We start from the raw sequence: 20751 nt of genomic DNA on the forward strand, positions 1-20751 counted from the left end.
TTTTTTTGAAATCTGAATCCTTCTTAAAGGGTGGTACCGAAGTGTAATCACTGAAGTAGCATTTGTTCAGCCCAAAATAATAAATCTGTTTAATTCCCATGAAACAAAAACTATGTTTCTATTTTTATTTTTTTTTGTAGCCATCTCATAGTACTGACTCATCTTCAGTTTGCAGTAAACAAGCACTCCATAGAGGGTCAGGTAGACTATACCTTATAAAAGACAGATAAAAATGTGTGGGTTTTTTTTTTTTTGATTCTGTGAAAATTGCAGGAAGAAGACTTAAAATGGACAGCCAACAATATTTAAAAATAAAATAAAATGAGGAAGAGGAAGAAGGAGGAAGGAGGAAGGAGGAAGGGGGAAGAAGAGGAGGAGGAGGAGGAGGAGGAGGAGGAGGAGGAGGAGGAGGAGGAGGAGGAGAAGAAGAAGAAGAAGAAGAAGAAGAAGAAGAAGAAGAAGAAGAAGAAGAAGAAGAAGAAGAAGAAGAAGAAGAAGCTCAGAGACAGACTTGTACATGGTAGAAAGATGTGAGAATATGGCTGTAATTGGGACCTATTAAACTAACCATAGAAAAAGCAGAAAACTGACACAAAAAAACTTCATTGCTTTGCCACTAAAGTTCATAGTATGGGAACTAAAAACTGTAAAGTTGATCTCAAACCTACAAATATGATACACAATGTCTTAGTGCAAAGCAGCAGAACAACAAATAAAAGATATAGTTTGTTTAAAAGGAACAGAAATCATGGAAATGGAGAAGGATCTACAATATATATTAAAAATATTTATACCTGCTCAGAAATGAAGTAAAATAATTTTGTGATACTGTAGTCACCATCTGTGATGAATAGACAGAGGAATAAATACAAATAATTTGTTGGTATCCAGTATTTCCTGTCCAACCAAGAAGAAAATATGGATGATTCCTTTGAAAAACAAATGCAGATATTTCAAAAGGCAGGAAGCAGTAGTGGCAAAGACTTTAATGATCCTGTTGGGACACAATACACATCAAATATGGGTCGTCTATAACATTAGTGACTTGTTCTTCTGACAATTTCTTATTCAGAAGGTAGCAGAAGGCACAGAGGAATCTGTTCTCTTCATGTGGTACTAACTTATAGGATTAGTTGGGGAAGTGGTACTGGCAGGCACATTGGAAAAAAGTTACCATCTAATGCAAGAATTCTTGCATGCAAATAAAAGAGTTGATTTTAAGGGGCTAAGGGTGACTGCAGTTGAAATGTATAATATGTTCTTTAACTGCAGGCATAATATTCTTTTAACCAAAAAAGGGAGACCTTATGGCCCCATGGATGCTGTCAAACCATTCATATGATTGCACCTTAAGGAACATTTTATCATTTTCTGACATCTCTTATCAGCTGCTATATTTATCAGAGCCAGCCTTGGTGATAAATCTGCAATGCTAATCAAGAAAGAAAAATTCATAACAATAGGCTCCAAGGTTGCTTCTCCAGAGAGGAAAATATATATGTGCAGTATCTCTTTTATGACAAAAATGCTTAATAGCGGGAAAGTAATTTGTCTTGCTCTTGAATGATACTGATTTAAAGTATTTAATGAAAACATACAATGAGGAGAACTTATTGCCTGCTAGGAGCTATGACATTTTCCTTGATATCCATAAAAAAAGGTCTTCTTTAAATAGCATTATTTTATTGACATATTTGACTCATCAACCATGACTGGAAGGTTAGTCTAATATCACAGCGAGTGCCTAAAGATAAGCATGTCATATTCATTCACCTCTATTATTCAGACTTATTCAGTGAGATATAGGTTTCCAGCCTAAGCTTGCTATTTTTCTATTTAGATATTGAAGTGGTTGCAACTTTCAAATTGAATGCACCAATAGTGTATTCAAGCATTATCATTTACTTTTAAAGCATGCCTATAAACCAGGTTTTTTTAAATTTGCATTTATATCCCGCCCTTCTCCGAAGACTCAGGGCGGCTTACGCTATGTTAAGCAATAGTCTTCATCCATTTGTATATTATATACAAAGTCAACTTATTGCCCCCAACAATCTGGGTCCTCATTTTACCTACCTTATAAAGGATGGAAGGCTGAGTCAGTTTTGATTTCAGGTATATTTATTTATTTATTTATTTCCAATTTATATAATCTCGCGCCTCAAAAAAGAAGCGACTCTGGTGGCACACAACAAAGTTCATACAATACATTGCCAATGATGACTTATGCTGCTGACAATGAATTTCCACGATTATTCTTTACATTTTTATTTGCACTGGTAATTAAATTAAACAAAAATAATGAAGTTTTGTTTACATGGCAAGGAAAAATTAGCTACAAGTGAGCCGTTTTGTCCAATGAAAATTATTCAAAAGGATGCATAAGCGTTTGGGTTTTCTACAATTCCTCATCAAAGCAATAGACCTCAGAAATAGGATGCTGGAGAAGCCAGAAATTCTGAAGTTGAGTAACTCTTCTTTGTCCTTGAATCTGACACTACTATTCCATATTACTGACTATTGCATTGTTTGTTTGTTTGTTTGTTTGTTTGCATTTATATCCCACCCTTCTCCAAAGACTCAGGGCGGCTTACACTATGTTAAGCAATAGTCTTCATCCATTTTGTATATTATATACAAAGTCAACTTATTGCCCCCAACGATCTGGGTCCTCATTTTACCTACCTTATAAAGGATGGAAGGCTGAGTCAACCTTGGGCCTGGTGGGACTTGAACGTGCAATAATTGCAGGCAGCTGTGTTAATAACAGACTGTCTTAGCAGTCTGAGCCACCAGAGGCCCATTGGAGTGGCTGTTTTCATGGCTGAACGGTTTTTCTGATTTTTGGATTTGGTTTCTGGATGCTCTATTTCAGTGATGGCTAATCTTTTTGCCATTGCGTGCCAGGAGGTGGGGGGGTTGGGGGTCGCGTGCGTGGGTGTTATGAAATTTGGGCAGGAAAACACACGTTGCTAATTGGCTGGTGTCTCAGACTGAATAGTATATAAGGAGGACTTCTTCTCCTGTTTCCTTTGCTGGGTTCTCACAATAAAGTTAACAGCTGTTGTCACCAATGACTTGTCTCCTGCCTCCTCATTTTGCAAATTCAACATTGGCGATGAGGATGGGATTGAGGCTGGCAGAGAGACCCGGAAAAAGAGCTGATTAGGAATTAGCTTCGAACCCAGCAAGTTCTAGGGGGACTATGATAGGAAGACGCCGAAAATGTCTAACTACATGCCGCCAGTACCATTTGACCCAGCCAGAGAGAAATGGGGGTTATACATGGCTCGATTCGAATGTTTCCTCAAGGCCAACAATTTCCAGGGCTTCTCAGATAATTGGAAACGGGCATATTTTCTGAGCCACTGTGGGTTGAAGGTTTTTGACACTGCTGAGTTGCTATCTGAGCTGACACCCATCCAGTCAGTGCCCTGGCAAGTTCTGCACAGTGCCCACACCCATAATTCTATGCGCCCCGCCCCTGCTCATGCATGCACGACCTCCCTTCCCCTGCTCCTGGTACACGATGGCCCAGTAGGCTCATTTTTCTCTCACACCTGGCTCCAGAGCCCCTTTATGAGTCTGGGGAGGGTGAAAACGGCCTTTCTCACTGACTCCCGGAGGTCCTCTAGAGGCCAGAAACTGCCCATTTTCCAACTTCTGGTTGGACAGGAAGTGATGTTTTTTGCTGTCCTCAGCCTCCAGAGACTCCTAGAGAGGCTAATAGGCAGTTTCTGGCTTCCAGAGAGCCTGGGGGTGGGTAGGAAAGGCCGTTTTTACTCTCTCCAGATTCATAGAGAGGCTCTGGAGCCAGGTGAGAGAGAAAAACGGGCCTTCCCCACCTCCCCAGGCTCTCCGTAGGTAGGAAACAGCCTGTTTCCCTACTTCTAGTGGGCCCAGAAAGCCCAAAAATCAATTGGTCGGTGCACGCATGTGCGCCAAAGCTGAGCTTGCATGCCCACTGATATGGCTACGTGTGCCACCTGTGGTACACATGCCATAGGTTTACCATCATGGCTCTATTTGGTCTATCTTTACAATCTGAAAACTGCTAAACAGTTCTTAAGAAGTTATTCCAGGCAGTGTTTATGTGTGTACAGTGTATAGTCAGCATCAATACATTTTCCCCAAAACCATTCATTTAATATATCTAAACAATGATCAATAACCTACAATAATCTTGGAAAAATGGAACTTGGTTGCTGTCTCTTGGTTGAGATCATCCTAGTCCAGTGGTAACCTCTAAAGCAGGGGTGTCAAACTGGTGGCCCACGAGCCAGATGAATCATGCTCAGGCCATGCCTACTCCAACTCCATGAATGGGAAAAACATCATGAAACATCACATGATGGCAATGTGATACCACACCTATGCTCTAAAGAGAAGGTTCAAACCCCACACTCACTGGCACTGGTGACTTTACCTAGTTGAATAATGAAATGTCTGCATGCAAACACAAGTGTCGGGTCCAGATCCACATGTGAAGGTTCAGTTAAACTGATTTATTGCTGTAGCTTAATCACATGAATCTTCTCAGATTCTTAGAGTTAGTTTAGTACAAATCCTTCTATTTTCAATGTGTTATATTGGCATGTTGATATATGCTATATAATGAATTTATTAGAATATATTACAAAATGAGTTTCTCTGTAGGTCATTCTGGTTATTTGAATGAAACCATGGATACGTTTTATAAAGAGCATATTACTGGATTTATTTATTTTATTTATTTATTTTGTCACAACAATATACATAAGCATCACACAAAAAGATTATATAGTATATAAACATATATATGAAGAAATATAAGGAGGTATAAGCATATATATATATATATATATATATAAGAAGAAAAAGAAAAACAATAGGACAGGAATGGTAGGCACGTTTGTGCGCTTATGCACGCCCCTTATGGTCCTCTTAGGAATGGGGTGAGGTCAATAGCAGAAAGTTTTTGGTTAAAACTTTTGGGATTATGGGAAGAGACCACAGAGTCAGGTAAAGTATTCCAAGCACTGATGATTCTGTTACAGAAGTCATATTTTCTGCAATCTAGATTAAAGCGGTTAACATTAAATTTAAATCTATTGGTTGCTCTTGTATTTTTGCAATTAAAGGTGAAGTAGTCTTTAACAGGAAGGACATTACAATAGATGATTCTATGAGTTAAACTTAGGTCTTGTCGAAGGTGACAGAGCTCTAAGTTTTCTAAGCCTAGGATTTCAAGTCTGGTGGGATAAGGTATTTTGTTGTTTTCAGAGGAATGAAGAACTCTTCTTGTAAAATATTTCTGGACACGTTCAATTGTATTGATGTCAGAAATGTGGTGAGGGTTCCAGACAGGTGAGCTGTATTCTAGAATTGGTCTAGCAAATGTTTTATATGCTCTGGTTAGTAGTTTTTGGAAAAGAAGTTACGCAAGATTAGGTTTACAACTCTTAGAGCCTTTTTTGCTATGTAGTTGCAGTGGGCTTTGGCACTTAGATCATTTGGTATGAAAACTCCAAGGTCTTTAACAGGGTGGGGGTCATCTGTAAGGTAATGTCCATCAAGTATGTACTTAGTGTTTGGGTTCTTTTTTCCAATATGTAAGACTGAGCATTTGTTGGTTGAGATTTGGAGTTGCCAAGTTTTAGACCAAGCGGTTAGATGATCAAGGTCTTTTTGAATGGTAGATGTATTGTCGGTGGTGTTAAATAGTTTGACATCGTCAGCAAAGAGAACACAATTCTTGAGATATGGTCACAAAGATTATTTATGTATAGTATGAAGAGTGTTGGTCTAAGAACGCAGCCTTGAGGAACGCCACTCTTGACAGGAACAGGATTTGTATTTCCATTTGTATTTGCAACTAGGCAATAGATGACTTTTTTTGGTTCCTAATAAGTTTCAATTGAATGATAAGACAATCCTTCTAGTATTTGATGAAGTAAATTTGAGAATTTGATTAGAATGAAGAAGAAGAAGAATTGTTCAGTGCAACTAACCAACAAGAAAAGATAATTAAGTAGCAGATTTATAAGCATCTAGAAATAAACACTGGAAGCCAGCATGGTTTTGTTAAGAATGAACCATACCAGACAAACTTTATTGCCTTCTTTGTTAAAGTGACTACATTCAGGGGAATGTTGTGGATATAGTATACTTAGACTTCAGTAAGGTTTTTGACAAAGTAGATCACACATCTACTTCTTGGTAATATAGAACAATATGGAATGGACAGTACTATCACTAGATGAATTTGCAGTTGGCTACCCAACCACACTCAGCATGTAGTCCTCAATGGAAGAACATCTAAATAGAAGGAAGCATGCAGTGGTACTTCAAGGTTCTGCCTTGGGCCCAGTACTCTTCAACATCTTCTTAAATTATCTAAATGAGGGGATAGAATGGGAACTCATCAAATTTGCAGATCAAGCTGGGGAGAATTGCTAACACTTTGGAAGATAGACTGAAGTTTCAGAAGGATCTTGACAGATTTGAGCATTGGGCCCTATCCAACAAGATGCAATTTCAGTTGTGAGAAAAGTAAGGTTCTGCACTTAGGTAGGAAAAATTAAATGCATAGCTATATGATAGGAAGTATCTGACTCAACAATAATAATTGTGAGAGGGATCTAGGTGTTGTGTAGGATCACTGCTTAAGTATGTGTCAGCGGTATGCTGCAGCTGCCAAAAAAGCCAATGCAGTTCTGCCTGCATCAACAGAGGGACAGCACCAAGATCACAGGAAGTAAATAGTACCACTTTATACTGCCCTGGTGAGACCATACTTGGAATATTGCATCCAGTTCTGGTCTCCATGATTCAAAAAGTTGCTGAGACCCTAGAAAAAAGTGCAAAGAGGAGCAACAAAGAAGATAAGGGTTCTGGAGGCTAAATCATAAGATGAATAGCTAAGAGAACTTGGTATGTATAGTCTAATGAAGAGAAGGTTCAAGGGAGACATGATAGCAGTCTTCCAATACTTGAAGGACTATCACAGGGTAGAGAGCATTGGTTTGTTCTCCATACTATCTGAGGGCAGGACAAGAAGCAATGGGTGGAAGCTCATCAGGAGGCGATTCAACCTGGAAATAAGGAAGAATTTTCTGACAATAAGAATGATAAACCAATAGAACAGCTTGCTTCCCAGAGTTGCGGTGCTCCATCACTGGAGGTTTTCAAGAAAAGATTGGACAACCATTTATCTGGGATGGTATAAGGACTCCTGTCTTGGTCACATGGTTATAGAAGACCTCCAAGATCCCTTACAGCCCTATGATTCTATAATAAGAAGCAACATTTTCCTCCAAACAATATATTGATTTTTAATATTTGCTAAATATACAGTATAGGAAATTAAAAATCAACCATTCAAGGTCCTGTTTTCTTTTTCGATAAGATTTAATCTTGCCAACAAAGGCAGTGTGCAGAAATATAAGTTACTGTGTGTGTGTGTGTGTGTGTGTGTGTGTATGCACACACACACACACACACACATATTAGTATTATGCAGCATAACATATGCAAATTCTATCTGGTAGTGTTTTTAATTTTTTCCCCAAATGCAATATTCTTTGTGTAAATTTTCTGTTTATTTAAAATAAATGTGTTATTTTCATTACAAAGAAATTTTCATTAAAAATGACATGATTTTTCCCAGTCTCTTAATTCCAGGATTTCTATGTCTTAGATACATGTTCATATCAATGAGGCAGGTAGAAATTTGTCAAAGAAACACTTTTGGAAGGAAATTGATAATATCTGGGTCCTTATTACACATTCACACACAAAACATTACTAATTAATTTGTGGACTAACTAACTTGAAGCAGTGGTAAATGAGCAATTCATTTGCAATACCATTTGATCAGGTTCTTTGGACTAAAGCTAGATTTGGTCAAACTGATATATGCAGGAGCAAGATATTGAAACCAGAGAAAACATGAAATATAGCTTCACCAGCCTTGTCACCACTGTTGAAATTTCAGTTAGAAAAGTCAAATTCGATTGGACTAATGGGATAATTACTTCAGGGCAACCTCTCTGCGGAGGTGTAACATCAAAAAGACAACATTGCAGGAGGCACAGGGAAATAAAAGAGACTTGGAAAATCATGTCCAGATTGCAGAATAAATTAACCATACAGTTAAGTTGTGAAAACAGAGATGGGGGATGACTTTGCCAAATCTAGAGCATCTGTATCACCTACTGTGGAACTGGACTTAATAGATTTTGTTCCTGTGACATGTTTATCCAATATTACCCCTAGTTTGTTCAAACTAATTTGGAGGTTGCACGACATATGGGCTGAGTTTGCACAAAACACCAGGATAAAATATGGTTGGATAATTTGTGATATGGTACTTTTCATAAACACAGTCATGGTTTACCTCAGGCCATGAGCTTTTGGAAGTCAAGCTATAAGGCCTGCAATTCTAGGCTCAAATCTAATAAAGAGCCCAGAATCTTCCACTTTCTCAACCAGCCATAGTAGCAAAGAGGAAGCCAGATGGGTCTGGCTCTTGCAGTTCATGCTGGAAGAGAAATTTTGGACATAAGGAATGGAAGGAAAGAGTGATAAGGCCTTCAATCATCTCCAGTCTTACTTGGAACAAGCAGCTGGTTGGGAGTTCTGCTTTATTCTGTCTATCTTTGTGAATGCTTCCATAAACTGGCCTCGTGAATAATAATTCCTACCTCATAGCTCTAAATTCTGGACAAGTTTAAAAGATGAAAACAAACTCGTAGAAGTGTCCTAAGGAATAAAGAAGTTCAAAAGTTAGAAGATGAGCTGAATTTAAGAATCAGTAATGTAGAATAAAATCTTGTGAGCTGAATCCATTGGATAAGCTTGCGTGCAACTTACACTGAGTTACCTGTGTGCCAACTTGCTTTGAAACACTTGTTATCGCTGAATTAACTTCCATGTAGATGCAGTTCACATCTTTATAATCTGAGATAGTATGTGTAATTACTTGGTAATAAACCCATTTGATGTGGTGCTTGGAAAACTCACATGCTTTCACCAAGCAATATTCATTTGACTCACCATATGTTGATTATACTTGGTGGTAAGTTTACTGGAATCCTTAAATCTATGTAATAGTATTTATTTTATATGTAGTAGGGTATTATGGCTCTAAAACAGACTGAAACTGTAATCTATACTCACTTACTAAAAGCAATCACAATTATATAAAATGGAAGCTACTTTTGAGCAGACATGAATAGGAAATTGCTTTTAAAGTCCCAATTCAAGTCCACAAAGTAGTCTGCCATAACTTTAATTTGCCAATATAGCACTATTTGCAATTTAAAAAAAAAGATCCTGTAAGGAATGTGTACATGTGTGTGAGACACTAATATTAAATCAGTATTCCACAGAAAATCTAGATGAAAGCAAAACAAATCTACTTTTAAGGCTGAGAATGGGAAAGCAAAACCAATGTTACTGGGGCAAAATAATGATCCATTTGTGAATATTTAAAAGTTAAGGTTTATTATATGAATTTAAAATGTACCGAAATGTTAGCTTTCAAGTTCTTCCTTGTCCAGTTATTTATATGGATAAACACTATATACTTTTATACTTTAAAAATATGCCAGGAAAAAAAAAAAAGGTCAGAGCACTTCTGCCAAGAGACATTTACAAGAGACAAAGAACCTTGTGCTGTTCATGGACAGCTGACACAAGATTTGCTGCTTCCATTGACACTTTCTACTTGGCCCATCTCTTTCTGGATGACATCTTGTTCCCACCCCCACCAACTCCAAATATAACCCCTGCCTGCATTTTCCGGCCTTGATTCAGAACGTCTGTTTTCCAGCTGGTGCCATTTTCAGAGGAATGGCCTCCAGGACATTTTTTTTTCCATTCTAGCCAAATCCCAGTTGGCTGCAGTGCCTGGCATGCCTCTTCCCTCCCAGCGGCTGGTCGCTGCCCTAAGCATCCATTTCGTCCAAACCACCAGGTTGCTTATCTTCTCTGGTAGTTAACACTTGCTATTTTTATATAACCTTGAGGTTGATCCAATGATGGTCGTTTAAGTCAATGAGCTAGAAGCTCAGCCTCCATTCAAGGTTTATATCTTCTGGCAGCCCCTCTTTGGGTTTCTGCCCAGTCCAGGGGAAGGAAGCATGTTCCCTTTTTTTTTTTACCCTCTGTCCACAGTACTGGAAAACCTTCCTTGCTTTATCTTACAAAAATATTTTAAAATCATTGCTCTTTTGTCACTATGACACTGAACTATCAGTTGTTCCTTGCTGCAAATTTGAACCTTGGGGTGGCAATGCAGAAGACCATTGTTATTTTGAAGAGTTTAGTGACCTATTTTGATTTCTTCTTCACGTTAAGAAAAAATCTAAAAGTTTAGAGCTGATTCTAAGCTAACCTGTTTGGTTTTTTTTTACTCTTGTTTACTGAACAAAGGAGAAGGGGATAGGAGGAATCTTCACATCTTCAAAAGCTGTCAAGTTTTATTATCTGTGAAAGTTGCAGGCTTTTAAGTCCCGTGTCACTCGGTCAAGATCTTGCAGTCTTATGATCATAGAAGCAGGGCCATGAAATCATGGTGCCAGGTTTTGATAAAAACCCTAGTACTGACCTTTAAACAGGAAGCTTTGTTATGGTACACCAGCAGCCATCTGCTGCAGCAGAGCTGGCAACAGATTCGGACAGTGAGGAGGTTGGGGAGGAACATGGGCCAGTCATGGAGTCTGGGGAAGGCTTGGATAATGGCTCTGAGTCAGAGGCAGAGAGGGGTCCAAAGCCATCTGGTAGTTCTTTGCTGCCTCTGGAGTCTCCAGAGTCTGACATCAGCGAGGCAGAAGAACAGCGTGAGCCAGTGTGTGCATGCGCAGAGCTGCCAGGAGACAGAAACAATTAAGGAAACAGGGTTGACTTGGAGATGATTGGTCCTTCCCATAAGACATAAAAGAGAAGCGAATGGGACGTGAGCTTTTGCAGGCAGCAATTAGTTCATCTGGCCGATTCAAGATCTGAAACTTGTGTTTGTGACTCTGTGCCAAGTTTGGCCTTTCCCTGCATCTGTAAATTAGCTCTTTGGCAATGTTCCACGTGAGATAGGTGGATGTTGATAACCTTCCTCTGAAAGACTGTTTATTAAGCCTTGAGGACTGTAAATGAAAGTAATTTACAGCCGTATGAATTAAAGAGGTTTGCCGGGACTAAGTTTGTGCTGTTTAATTTCTAAGGAAGCCTAGGTCAGAACATGCTTCTGGAAAATAATCTAGCACTGGTACTGTAGTACTGTAGTAATTGGCCACCCTTGGGTTATCTCTGCTGTTGTTATTAAGGAGTCCCTGACAGCTTGTAAGGGATTTGGGTATCATCTTGCTTGGTATGTATGCTTTTTATGTTATGGGTTTTTTTTACATCTCTTTGCTTGAATTAATAATGCAGTTTACAATTTCTTCATTCACTGGTGTGCTTATTGTCTCTGGATCCAAAAGCACCAATTGCTTGGGCGGCCTATCACTGACCTGATGCTCGGCAAAACAGACCTATCAAGGGGTGACCAAAGAAGGCCTCCTTTTAATTCTCCTATGCATTAGAGAGTATAGATCATAGAATTGGGAGATAACATGTATGACTGCTTCCCATGAAAATTTTGGTCAAAAATAGGACACAAACCTGGGTGACTCTGATTTAATTTGAACACACTGAATGCTACATACTGGAGAAATCATCACGCCATCACCCAAATTCCCTAATGGTGTATAACATAATGAAAGAATTAATTTGAAAGAGTTGTTTATTTGTTTATGATATTTATATAACCACACATCTTACATCAAACTCTGGGCATCTCCCAATCAATAATTAAAATGACATCTATAATAAAACAACACACTGCATATACCGGATCTATTATAACCATAAATATTAAAACCTGGCACCAAAGTTAAGCTTCCATATGCAGTCCCTCATGAAATACTCTCATCCACCTCATGTCATCTCAGTGCTTGGGGGAAAAATACCAGGTCTGAAGTGCTTTTCAGGAGGCTAGGAGAGCAGAGGCCTGCCAAACTTCAGGGGAAAGGGTTTAAATATCATGCATTCATAGCTTTGATGCATGATTTCCCTGTTATCTTTTGTCATATGAAATAATAATTTTATGTGCATGGAATTAATCATAATCACTCTCATATGTCCCTGGATAGGTGCTGTTTTTAATTTCCCCTGATTTTTTTTTTAAACACCAAGATAGACATGACCACAATGCTTGGTATGAATCATTACACAATATGCCAGGTAGGCCAAAATCCACACAATTCAGTCTGTAAAACAGGTCAATTCTTTCACAGTGACTCAGAGCCTCCAATTCAGTTCACAGTCCATGAGCAAATCTTGACTGAGACTGTTGAATCTCCATGACTACCAAATCCTTACAAGTCACACAAGTCTTTGACCACACTGGAGATTCTGTTGTTTATACAAATCATTTCAGTTACTGAATCCATCCATGCAGCTTTTCAAAACTTATTTTCCAACAAGGGTGGGTAAGGAGCTTTTTGATCTTGGCTGGCATAACTGTTAAGGTTGGAATGTTGTAGTGCAGTAATTTACTTTAGTTGCCCCCCACCAAAAAAAAAAATCAAGAATGCAGAGAGAGGAGAAAGAGAAAGAAAGAGTGGTGGTGGTGGGGAGATTTCCAATTCTGAGTGGCACTGGCAATAGTCTTCCTTCTTACCATCTTTACTGGCAGTCTGATTGATGGAATATGAAGACAGACCCACATCATGTTCAAAGCCTTAATTATTTTCTTTCCTTCTTTGTGTCAAAATTACTTTCCCATGTATGGTGCTTTGTGTTCATTCTCTAGGCTTTTTGGTCATTTGGAAGTTTCTCCTGAAACTTTCACTTTTGAAAGATCCTCTCAAACCTTGGCCTTCAAGATTTATCTAATAAAATATGTATGTATTTATTAGAACTGCATATTTATTATAAACATAATCCATTCTCTAGACTTCTGATTGCTTCCTTCCTATGACTGATGTAATTTTAAAGGTCATTAAGGAGACATGCCCTATATACCCAGTGGTTAGGAGAAAGCATGGAGAAATTCACATTGCCTTTTTGCTTCCTTTTGTTGATGGTTGTTTGCTTCCTCTGTGCCTGTGACCATTATCCATTCATTGTTCTAGTCCTGTCTGATAGTTCTTATTCTCCCTTTCCATGTGCAAAAGAAAATTGGATAATGGAAGAGCACATCATTGGCATAGAGATGGCCCCACGTCCAATGGTCAACATTTCCAGCTCTGTCTAAAACTCTGGACCACTACTGCTTGTTCACTATTAGTTTGGATATTGGTTTGGATATGTCTTGCATTAGTTTTTTTTTTGGGGGGGGGGGAAAGCAATTTCCTGTGTTTGTTTGTTTCTCTGTTGTGCTACTTGTGGATTTTTCTGGGACTCTGTATTTCATTTCACATCTAGGAAAAATATAGAACAGATGGGAGAGAGAACAGAACGGGGCAGACTCCAGTAACATCCTTCTGGATGGCTGAACTGGCAGATTGCTGGAAACTGTGAAATGTTGATTGTTACTGCCAGGTGCCAAGTAACCAATCAGTTAGAAACAATTGTCACATTGGCGTTGGATTTGTGTCATGAAGGTTCTAGTATATTTTTCCCCCTTTATTGGCCCTCCCCATAAGAAGAGCTCTGCTGGATCAGATTGAAGACCTATGTAGCTCATCCTCCTGTTTCCCTGAGTCACCAACCAGATGCCTCTGAAAGCAAGTTCAAATTTTAAATTGAGCAATACCCATCTTTTATTTTTATATAAATGAATCTCTTCGCATGATCGCCTCCTTCCACCCATACTCTTTTGGCAACTGATGAGCAATGCATCAAAGCCTGTGCAAGCTGACTCTGTTCACTAGTTACGTGTTTTCTGGGAGGGAAATGATTTTAGACAACACCTGCTGCTGACATCCCAGATTCTTTGAAAGAAGAGGAACTGTGTCAAATTGTAGAACTTCCCAAACAATACTAGGGTGAGAGGCATAGCCCAAGGGTTTTGTAGCTCATTGGGTCACAGTTAGACACGCTTTCAGGGAAACTACATTTTTCATTCTAACTAAACTCTGAGTAAAAAAACACATTGGTTACAATCTGCAATGGCCAGGGAGATTATGTGACAATGTTAATGAAGAGGAGAGAGTTTCCTGCCTTGCTGAGAAATATTGAGAAATAGCTGTAGAGCAAGTGGAAAAGTAAGCTTTTATATGTAGGCAAGAAAAGACAAATGCATAGGTATAAAACAGGCCACACTTCACCCAATAGCAGTAACTGTGAGCAAAATCTAGGGCTCCTAGAGCACAACCACTTAAAGATGAGCCAGGGGTGTATTGCAGCTGCTAAAAAAAATCCAACAGAGTCCTAGGCTACATCAACAGAGGGATAGAATCAAGATCATGTTAAGTGTTAGTACTGCTTTATAATGCTTTGGTAAGACAACACCTGGACTATTGCATTCAGTTTTGGTCATCACAATGCAAAAAAATATGTTGAAACTCTAGACTGACTGCAGTCCAATCCTTTGATATTTACAAGCCATCCCCACAGGCCAGATTTAAGCAGGCCTTGAGTTTGACACCCCTGAAATAGACATTTTCTCTGGGATAATTTGCAGAAAGCCATGGTAGGATAGTGGCTGAGTTGGTTGGCTAGGATTAGGTGTCAGGCCTGGAAACCATATTGAACTTTCGGTTTCCAGACGCTGCCACATTTTTATCTTAAGGGGAGAAGGGGGGGGTTGAGGGGCAGGGTAACATTCTTCCGGTGGTCAAGGTCGGATGGCGTTCACGTCTGCACGAGGAGTGGCAAGAAGTTACTCGAATGAACTGGAAGGACGTGGGACCGTGTGATCATCAGAGGGGTCAGGGGGGTGGGACTACTGGGGTTTGTATAACTGGGGAAACGAATCCGGAACTTCAGTTTTGGGAATTGCACTCATCGTGTGCCAGTCTCCTCATGCTAGTAAAGGACTTTGAGAAAAGGAACGGATGCCTCCGAGTCTTTTTTTACGCAGAAGAGGTATTTCTGGAACCTTGACATTATTCCCAAAACTCACACAAACTTTCTTTTGCTAACAGTAGCCTCTCCTCCTCTCAGAGGGGCCTGTTAGAGGGGTGCTGGGCCCCAGTCTCCGCAACCTCCACTGCGGTGCAAAGACCCAGTGAAGATGGAAGAGCAACAACTTGAGAGCGTAGAAGGAGCCGCGAAGCAGGATCTTAACGACTTAATTGAAGTCACCTATTACCCATCTAACAACAGGACCCGAAGCCCCGAAAAGGAAGAGCTTGCTTGTCCGCTTGGAGCACGCCCCAGGGACTCTGATTCATGGGTAAGCTGCCAGTCCGGAGGAAACTTTTCCCCGGGACGAAGTGGAGAGCCCCCTCCCTCTTCTCAACCTCATTGGAGAGCAATAAAACCTGGAGAATCAGGAGAGTCCCTGGATTGGGACCGGAGAGACCCTCTGAAATCCCAGTCTCTATTAGACCTCCCTGAAACTTTTGAGCGGCTGGAGGTGAGACCTCGAGAACCTTTAGCTCAGCCTAGATTCACTTTCCCTCTCACCAGAGAGAGAGACTACTGAAACTCGAAACCGTTCTGAAGAACGCAAGAAGCCCCCTCCCTCTTTCAAATGGCAAGGACCTCAAATAACACCAGAGCGTGGGGGATCGCAACTCCCCACCCAAATGACCTTTCCGCCAGCAGAGGCTTACGCTGCCTCCAGCAGCGTCTATCCCGCCTGGATGGGCGTTCTATCCGGGACAAGGGTGGATTCAGTATCAATGGCAACCAGCTAGTTCAGCCCTCCTTTCCAGTGGGCCTCACACCAATGGTTGATTCATCTGCTGCAGCGATTCAAGGACTTTCTTCTCAACAACAAAGAAGAATTCCACCCCCCTTTGCAGCCCAACAACCAGCGGCAACAGCAGCAGCCCCACCCCCGCAAATCCCTCTGCAGCCACAAGCAGGCCAACTACACCCCCACCCAACCCCTCCCCCTTTCAAACCAACCTTTGATGGGAATCCACAACACCTGGCTTACTTTCTCAGCAGAATTGAGGCTTACGCTGAACAATATAGACATCTCTACCCATCAGAAAGAAGCCTAATCAACACCATCTCAGATGGAATGAATGTGGGGCTAGCTTCAGAGTGGATAGCACAGCTATACAATGCACAAGCACCAGAACTGAATAATATTCACGAATTTATAACACTGCTTCGCAACCGGTTTCAAGATGATGACCTAATTGCAGAATGTGAGACCACCTTAAAAACAATGAAACAAGGCAACAAGCCACTCAAACAATTTGTATGGGATTTCAGAAGAGTGGCCGGCAACCTTAGACATTGGCCAGAAGCAATTCTTCTTCATTACTTTAAAGAAGCGATTGATCAAAACATCAGAAAAGCCTGCTCCACCAGAGGAATCCCAGAACAACTGAATACCTGGTACAACGTGTCCATTGCTCTGGACAGAGAATTCAACCCCCTCCAAAGCCGATCACCAACTATACCTCCTCAAAGACCACCTACAAGATCCTCCCCCTCCAGACCAACCACACCCTCCACCTTTTACCCCTCAACAATGATCAAATGCTACCGTTGTGGGAAACTAGGTCATCGAGCGTCAGTTTGCCTAGCCCCAACACCCCTCCAACAATATCGACCACCAACGGCTACTCGACCACGCAACCCCCCTCGAAAACATCCTAATACCACTCGCTTTGCAAGGCAAGCCATAGACCTCGCTACTGACCTTCCATCACCTGACTCGCCTCCCAACGACTCAACCCAAGCAGAAAACGACCCAATGGTAGGTGCACCTATTCCTCCTTTTGCCATTAAAGTGAACTTAATAATTCCAGGAGGAGGAGCCAAAAAACTTTTAGACGCTATTGTGGACACAGGATGCACCAGATGCCTAATTTCAACCTCCACAATCGCCCAACTCCATATAAAAACTTTTCCCTTAAAACACCCAATTAAATTCCACCAAGTAGATGGAACCTTAATTGGTGGTGTTCCAGCAACCCGAGTCACGCAACTACTTCGCTTAGAAATTGGAGCCCATCATGAACTTATAAGATTCATAGTAATTCCTAAAATGTCAGAATCCATCATCCTAGGTTTAGCTTGGTTGGACAAATGGGAACCCACAATTAAATGGGAGGATGGATTCAGAAAAATTATATGGACCTTGGGACCCTTAGACCAAATCCCCTCCCCCCCCAAAACAGCAAAAGAAAACCTTACCCAAAATGACCACCAGATGGAACCTTCAACCACCATATCCAAGCCATCTCCTAAAGAACCCAACATCCCTAGAGCATACATAGATTTATCAGATGTTTTTAGCGAAGATGAATGTAACCTCTTACCACCCCACCGCCCAACTGATTGCGCAATTGAATTGCACCCAGGGGCAAAATTACCAAAACCCAAAATGTACTCAATGACTCCAGCAGAAATGTCTGAACTAAGGAAATACATTGACACTAACCTAGCCAGAGGGTTCATTGAACCAGCAAAATCACCTGTAGCTGCGCCTGTGCTATTTAAACAAAAAAAAGATGGTTCACTCAGATTATGTATTGACTTCAAAAATATCAATGCGATTTGCATACAAAACACTTACCCGTTACCACTTATGCACGACCTGTTGAACCACCTATCAAAAGGAAAAATTTTCACCAGATTGGATTTAAGGGAAGCCTATTACCGTGTCCGTATCAAGGAGGGTGATGAATGGAAGACAGCTTTCAATTGCCCCTTGGGTAGTTTCCAATACCGTGTCATGCCCTTTGGTCTCCAAGGGCCCCAGCTGTCTTTATGCAACTGATTAATGAAACCCTGCACCCCATCTCTACAATGGGGTTCTTGTCTACTTAGATGATATTCTTATCTACTCAGACAATATGCAACAACACATCAAATTGGTCAGACAAGTTCTTAAAAAACTCCTAGCCGCCAAGCTATATGTCAAACTTTCCAAATGCGAATTCCATAAGGAATCCCTCGACTACCTAGGTTACCGGATATCAAACAAAGGTATCGAAATGGACCCAGGTAAAGTGAAAGCAGTATTGGATTGGCAACCGCCACGCACACGTAAGCAACTTCAAAGTTTCTTGGGTTTCGCAAATTTTTACCGCAAATTCATTCCTTCTTTCGCAGAAGTAGCTCTACCATTAACGGACTTACTAAAAACTGGCCCATCACCCACCAAACCCAAACCTAACCAACCCCTACCTTGGACAATGGACTGCCAACGTTCCTTTGAACACCTGAAACGCCTCTTCTCAATGGAACCGATTCTTCAACACCCGGATCCAAATAAACCTTTTGTGGTCCAAGCTGATGCAAGTGATGTAGCAATAGCCGCTGTCTTATTACAACGGAATACCGAAAACAACCTTATGCCCTGCGCGTACATATCTAAAAAACTGACCGACGCTGAACGCAGATGGGCAGTTTGGGAAAAAGAAGCCTTTGCAGTACGTTGGGCACTCCTCTCCTGGAGACACTTCCTTGAAGGGGCAAAAGAACCTTTCGAGGTATGGACGGACCACAAAAACCTCGAATACTTGAAAAACCCCCGAAAGCTTTCTCCCAAACAAGTTCGATGGGCTCAGTTTTCAAGCGCCCATTTCACCCTCAAATACATCCCAGGCGACCAAAACCTGCTGGCTGACGCCCTATCTAGGAAACCACAATTTGACAGCAAGCGAAGAGGTGATACATGCAATGATCCCGATAGCGAACCGTCAACCAAGCACTTACTCGACCGCGATCACACCGCAGTACCAACATCCCACCAAATAAACTACTAGCGGACTTAAAATCAGCACTCACTAATGATGCTTGGTTTAAAGAAAACTCGCAAGACCTCACCTTAAGGGATGGGATACCCTGGAAGGGACCAAAATTTATGTACCCGTCGCTGCGGTTGCCAATACTACAGAGAAGCCACGACTCGCCTAGGAGGCCACTTTGGATTTTAAAACTCTCCACTTGGCTAGAAGACAATTCTGGTGGCCAAAAATGAAATCAGATGTCGAAGACTATGTCAGGAGCTGTGCTACCTGTGCCACCATGAAGTCCAGACCAGGGAAACCCCCTGGACTCCTGCAACCCGTAGCCGAACCGACCAGACCCTGGGAAGAGATTGCCATGGATTTTATTGTTGAACTCCCACCTAGTGGAGGAAATACAGTGATATGGACCGTAGTGGACTTGTTCTCTAAACAGGCCCACTTCACTGCGTGCAGCGGATTACCATCGGCTAGAAAATTAGCAAAGCTCTTCCTCAAACACATCTACAGACTGCATGGAGTCCCTAAAAGGATAATATCCGACAGGGGTGTTCAATTCACAGCCAAGTTCTGGAGAGAGTTCCTACGGTCCATTGGGTCGTCTCAAGGACTTAGTTCTGGATTCCATCCGGAGACTAACGGAGCGGCTGAGAAATTAAATTTGATGGTGGAACAATACATACGGTGTTACGTAAATTACCAACAAGAAAACTGGTCCGACTTGTTACCATTTGCAGAGGTTGCATATAATAATGCCGTACACAGCAGCACGGGATTAACCCCTTTTCAAATAACCAGCGGCATGGACTTCGTTCCAATGCCTGAACTCCCCGTGCAACCCCCCACTTCGGTTTCCCTAATGGACTGGATGAATTCCTTGAAGAAAGGTTGGGAAAACACAAAAAAGGCCTTAGCTGTCACAGCTCGGAATTACAAAGCCCAAGCTGACAAACACCGTTCCCTTCAACCCCCTTTTCGCATTGGAGATAAAGTCTTTTTGTCTACTAAATATCTAAGATTAAGAATACCCAGCAGGAAACTCGGTCCAAAATTTTTGGGCCCTTTCCCCATTGTAAAAATTATTAATCCGTTACCGTCAACTTAAGCTCCCTCGAATATTGGGAAAATACACCGGTATTCCATACCAGCTTATTAAAACCTGCTAGACAGTCTGGTCTGAGACCTCAACCTGCTGCTCCCCCACCACCCTTGATAATCCAAGGTGAAACCCACTATGAAATCAACAAAATCCTTGACTCTAGACTATATAGAGGTCAGTTACAATATTTAGTCCACTGGAAGGATATCCATTATCTGAATCTACTTGGGTCAAAAGTTGGAAAGTACATGCGGACACTTTGATTAAACATTTTCACGACACTTTCCTGACAAACCTAGGAAACCTCTTGGAGGGGGGAGGGGGGGGTAGAAGGGAAGTGTGGACCACTGACACTCTTCTTTATCGACTTTTGTTTTCTTTCCTAGGATATAGCTTCTTTTCCAAGGGGGGACGCCTGTCAGGCCTGGAAACCATATTGAACTTTCGGTTTCCAGACGCTGCCACATTTTATCTTAAGGGAGAAGGGGGTTGAGGGCAGGGTAACATTCTTCCGGTGGTCAAGGTCGGATAGCGTTCACGTCTGCACGAGGAGTGGCAAGAAGTTACTCGAATGAACTGGAAGGACGTGGGACCGTGTGATCATCAGAGGGGTCAGGGGGGTGGGACTACTGGGGTTTGTATAACTGGGGAAACGAATCCGGAACTTCAGTTTTGGGAATTGCACTCATCGTGTGCCAGACTCCTCATGCTAGTAAAGGACTTTGAGAAAAGGAACGGATGCCTCCGAGTCTTTTTTTACGCAGAAGAGGTATTTCTGGAACCTTGACATTAGGACCTGTTTGATTC

The 20751-nt window shown here is 41.2% G+C and overlaps 1 protein-coding gene across 1 annotated transcript; it reads left to right on the forward strand.

Moving 5' to 3' along the window:
• Positions 1 to 15856: 15856 nt before the first annotated feature.
• LOC131189232 (uncharacterized) lies at positions 15857 to 20411 on the forward strand. The gene is made up of 2 exons (XM_058165243.1): positions 15857 to 16846; positions 20331 to 20411. Exons 1-2 carry the CDS (start codon positions 15860 to 15862, stop codon positions 20382 to 20384), a joined length of 1041 nt encoding a protein of 346 aa, XP_058021226.1. The 5' UTR covers positions 15857 to 15859; the 3' UTR covers positions 20385 to 20411.
• The last annotated feature ends 340 nt before the right edge of the window (positions 20412 to 20751 follow it).

The sequence above is a fragment of the Ahaetulla prasina genome, chromosome 1 (genome assembly GCF_028640845.1).
Source record: "Ahaetulla prasina isolate Xishuangbanna chromosome 1, ASM2864084v1, whole genome shotgun sequence".
Lineage (NCBI taxonomy): Eukaryota > Metazoa > Chordata > Lepidosauria > Squamata > Colubridae > Ahaetulla > Ahaetulla prasina.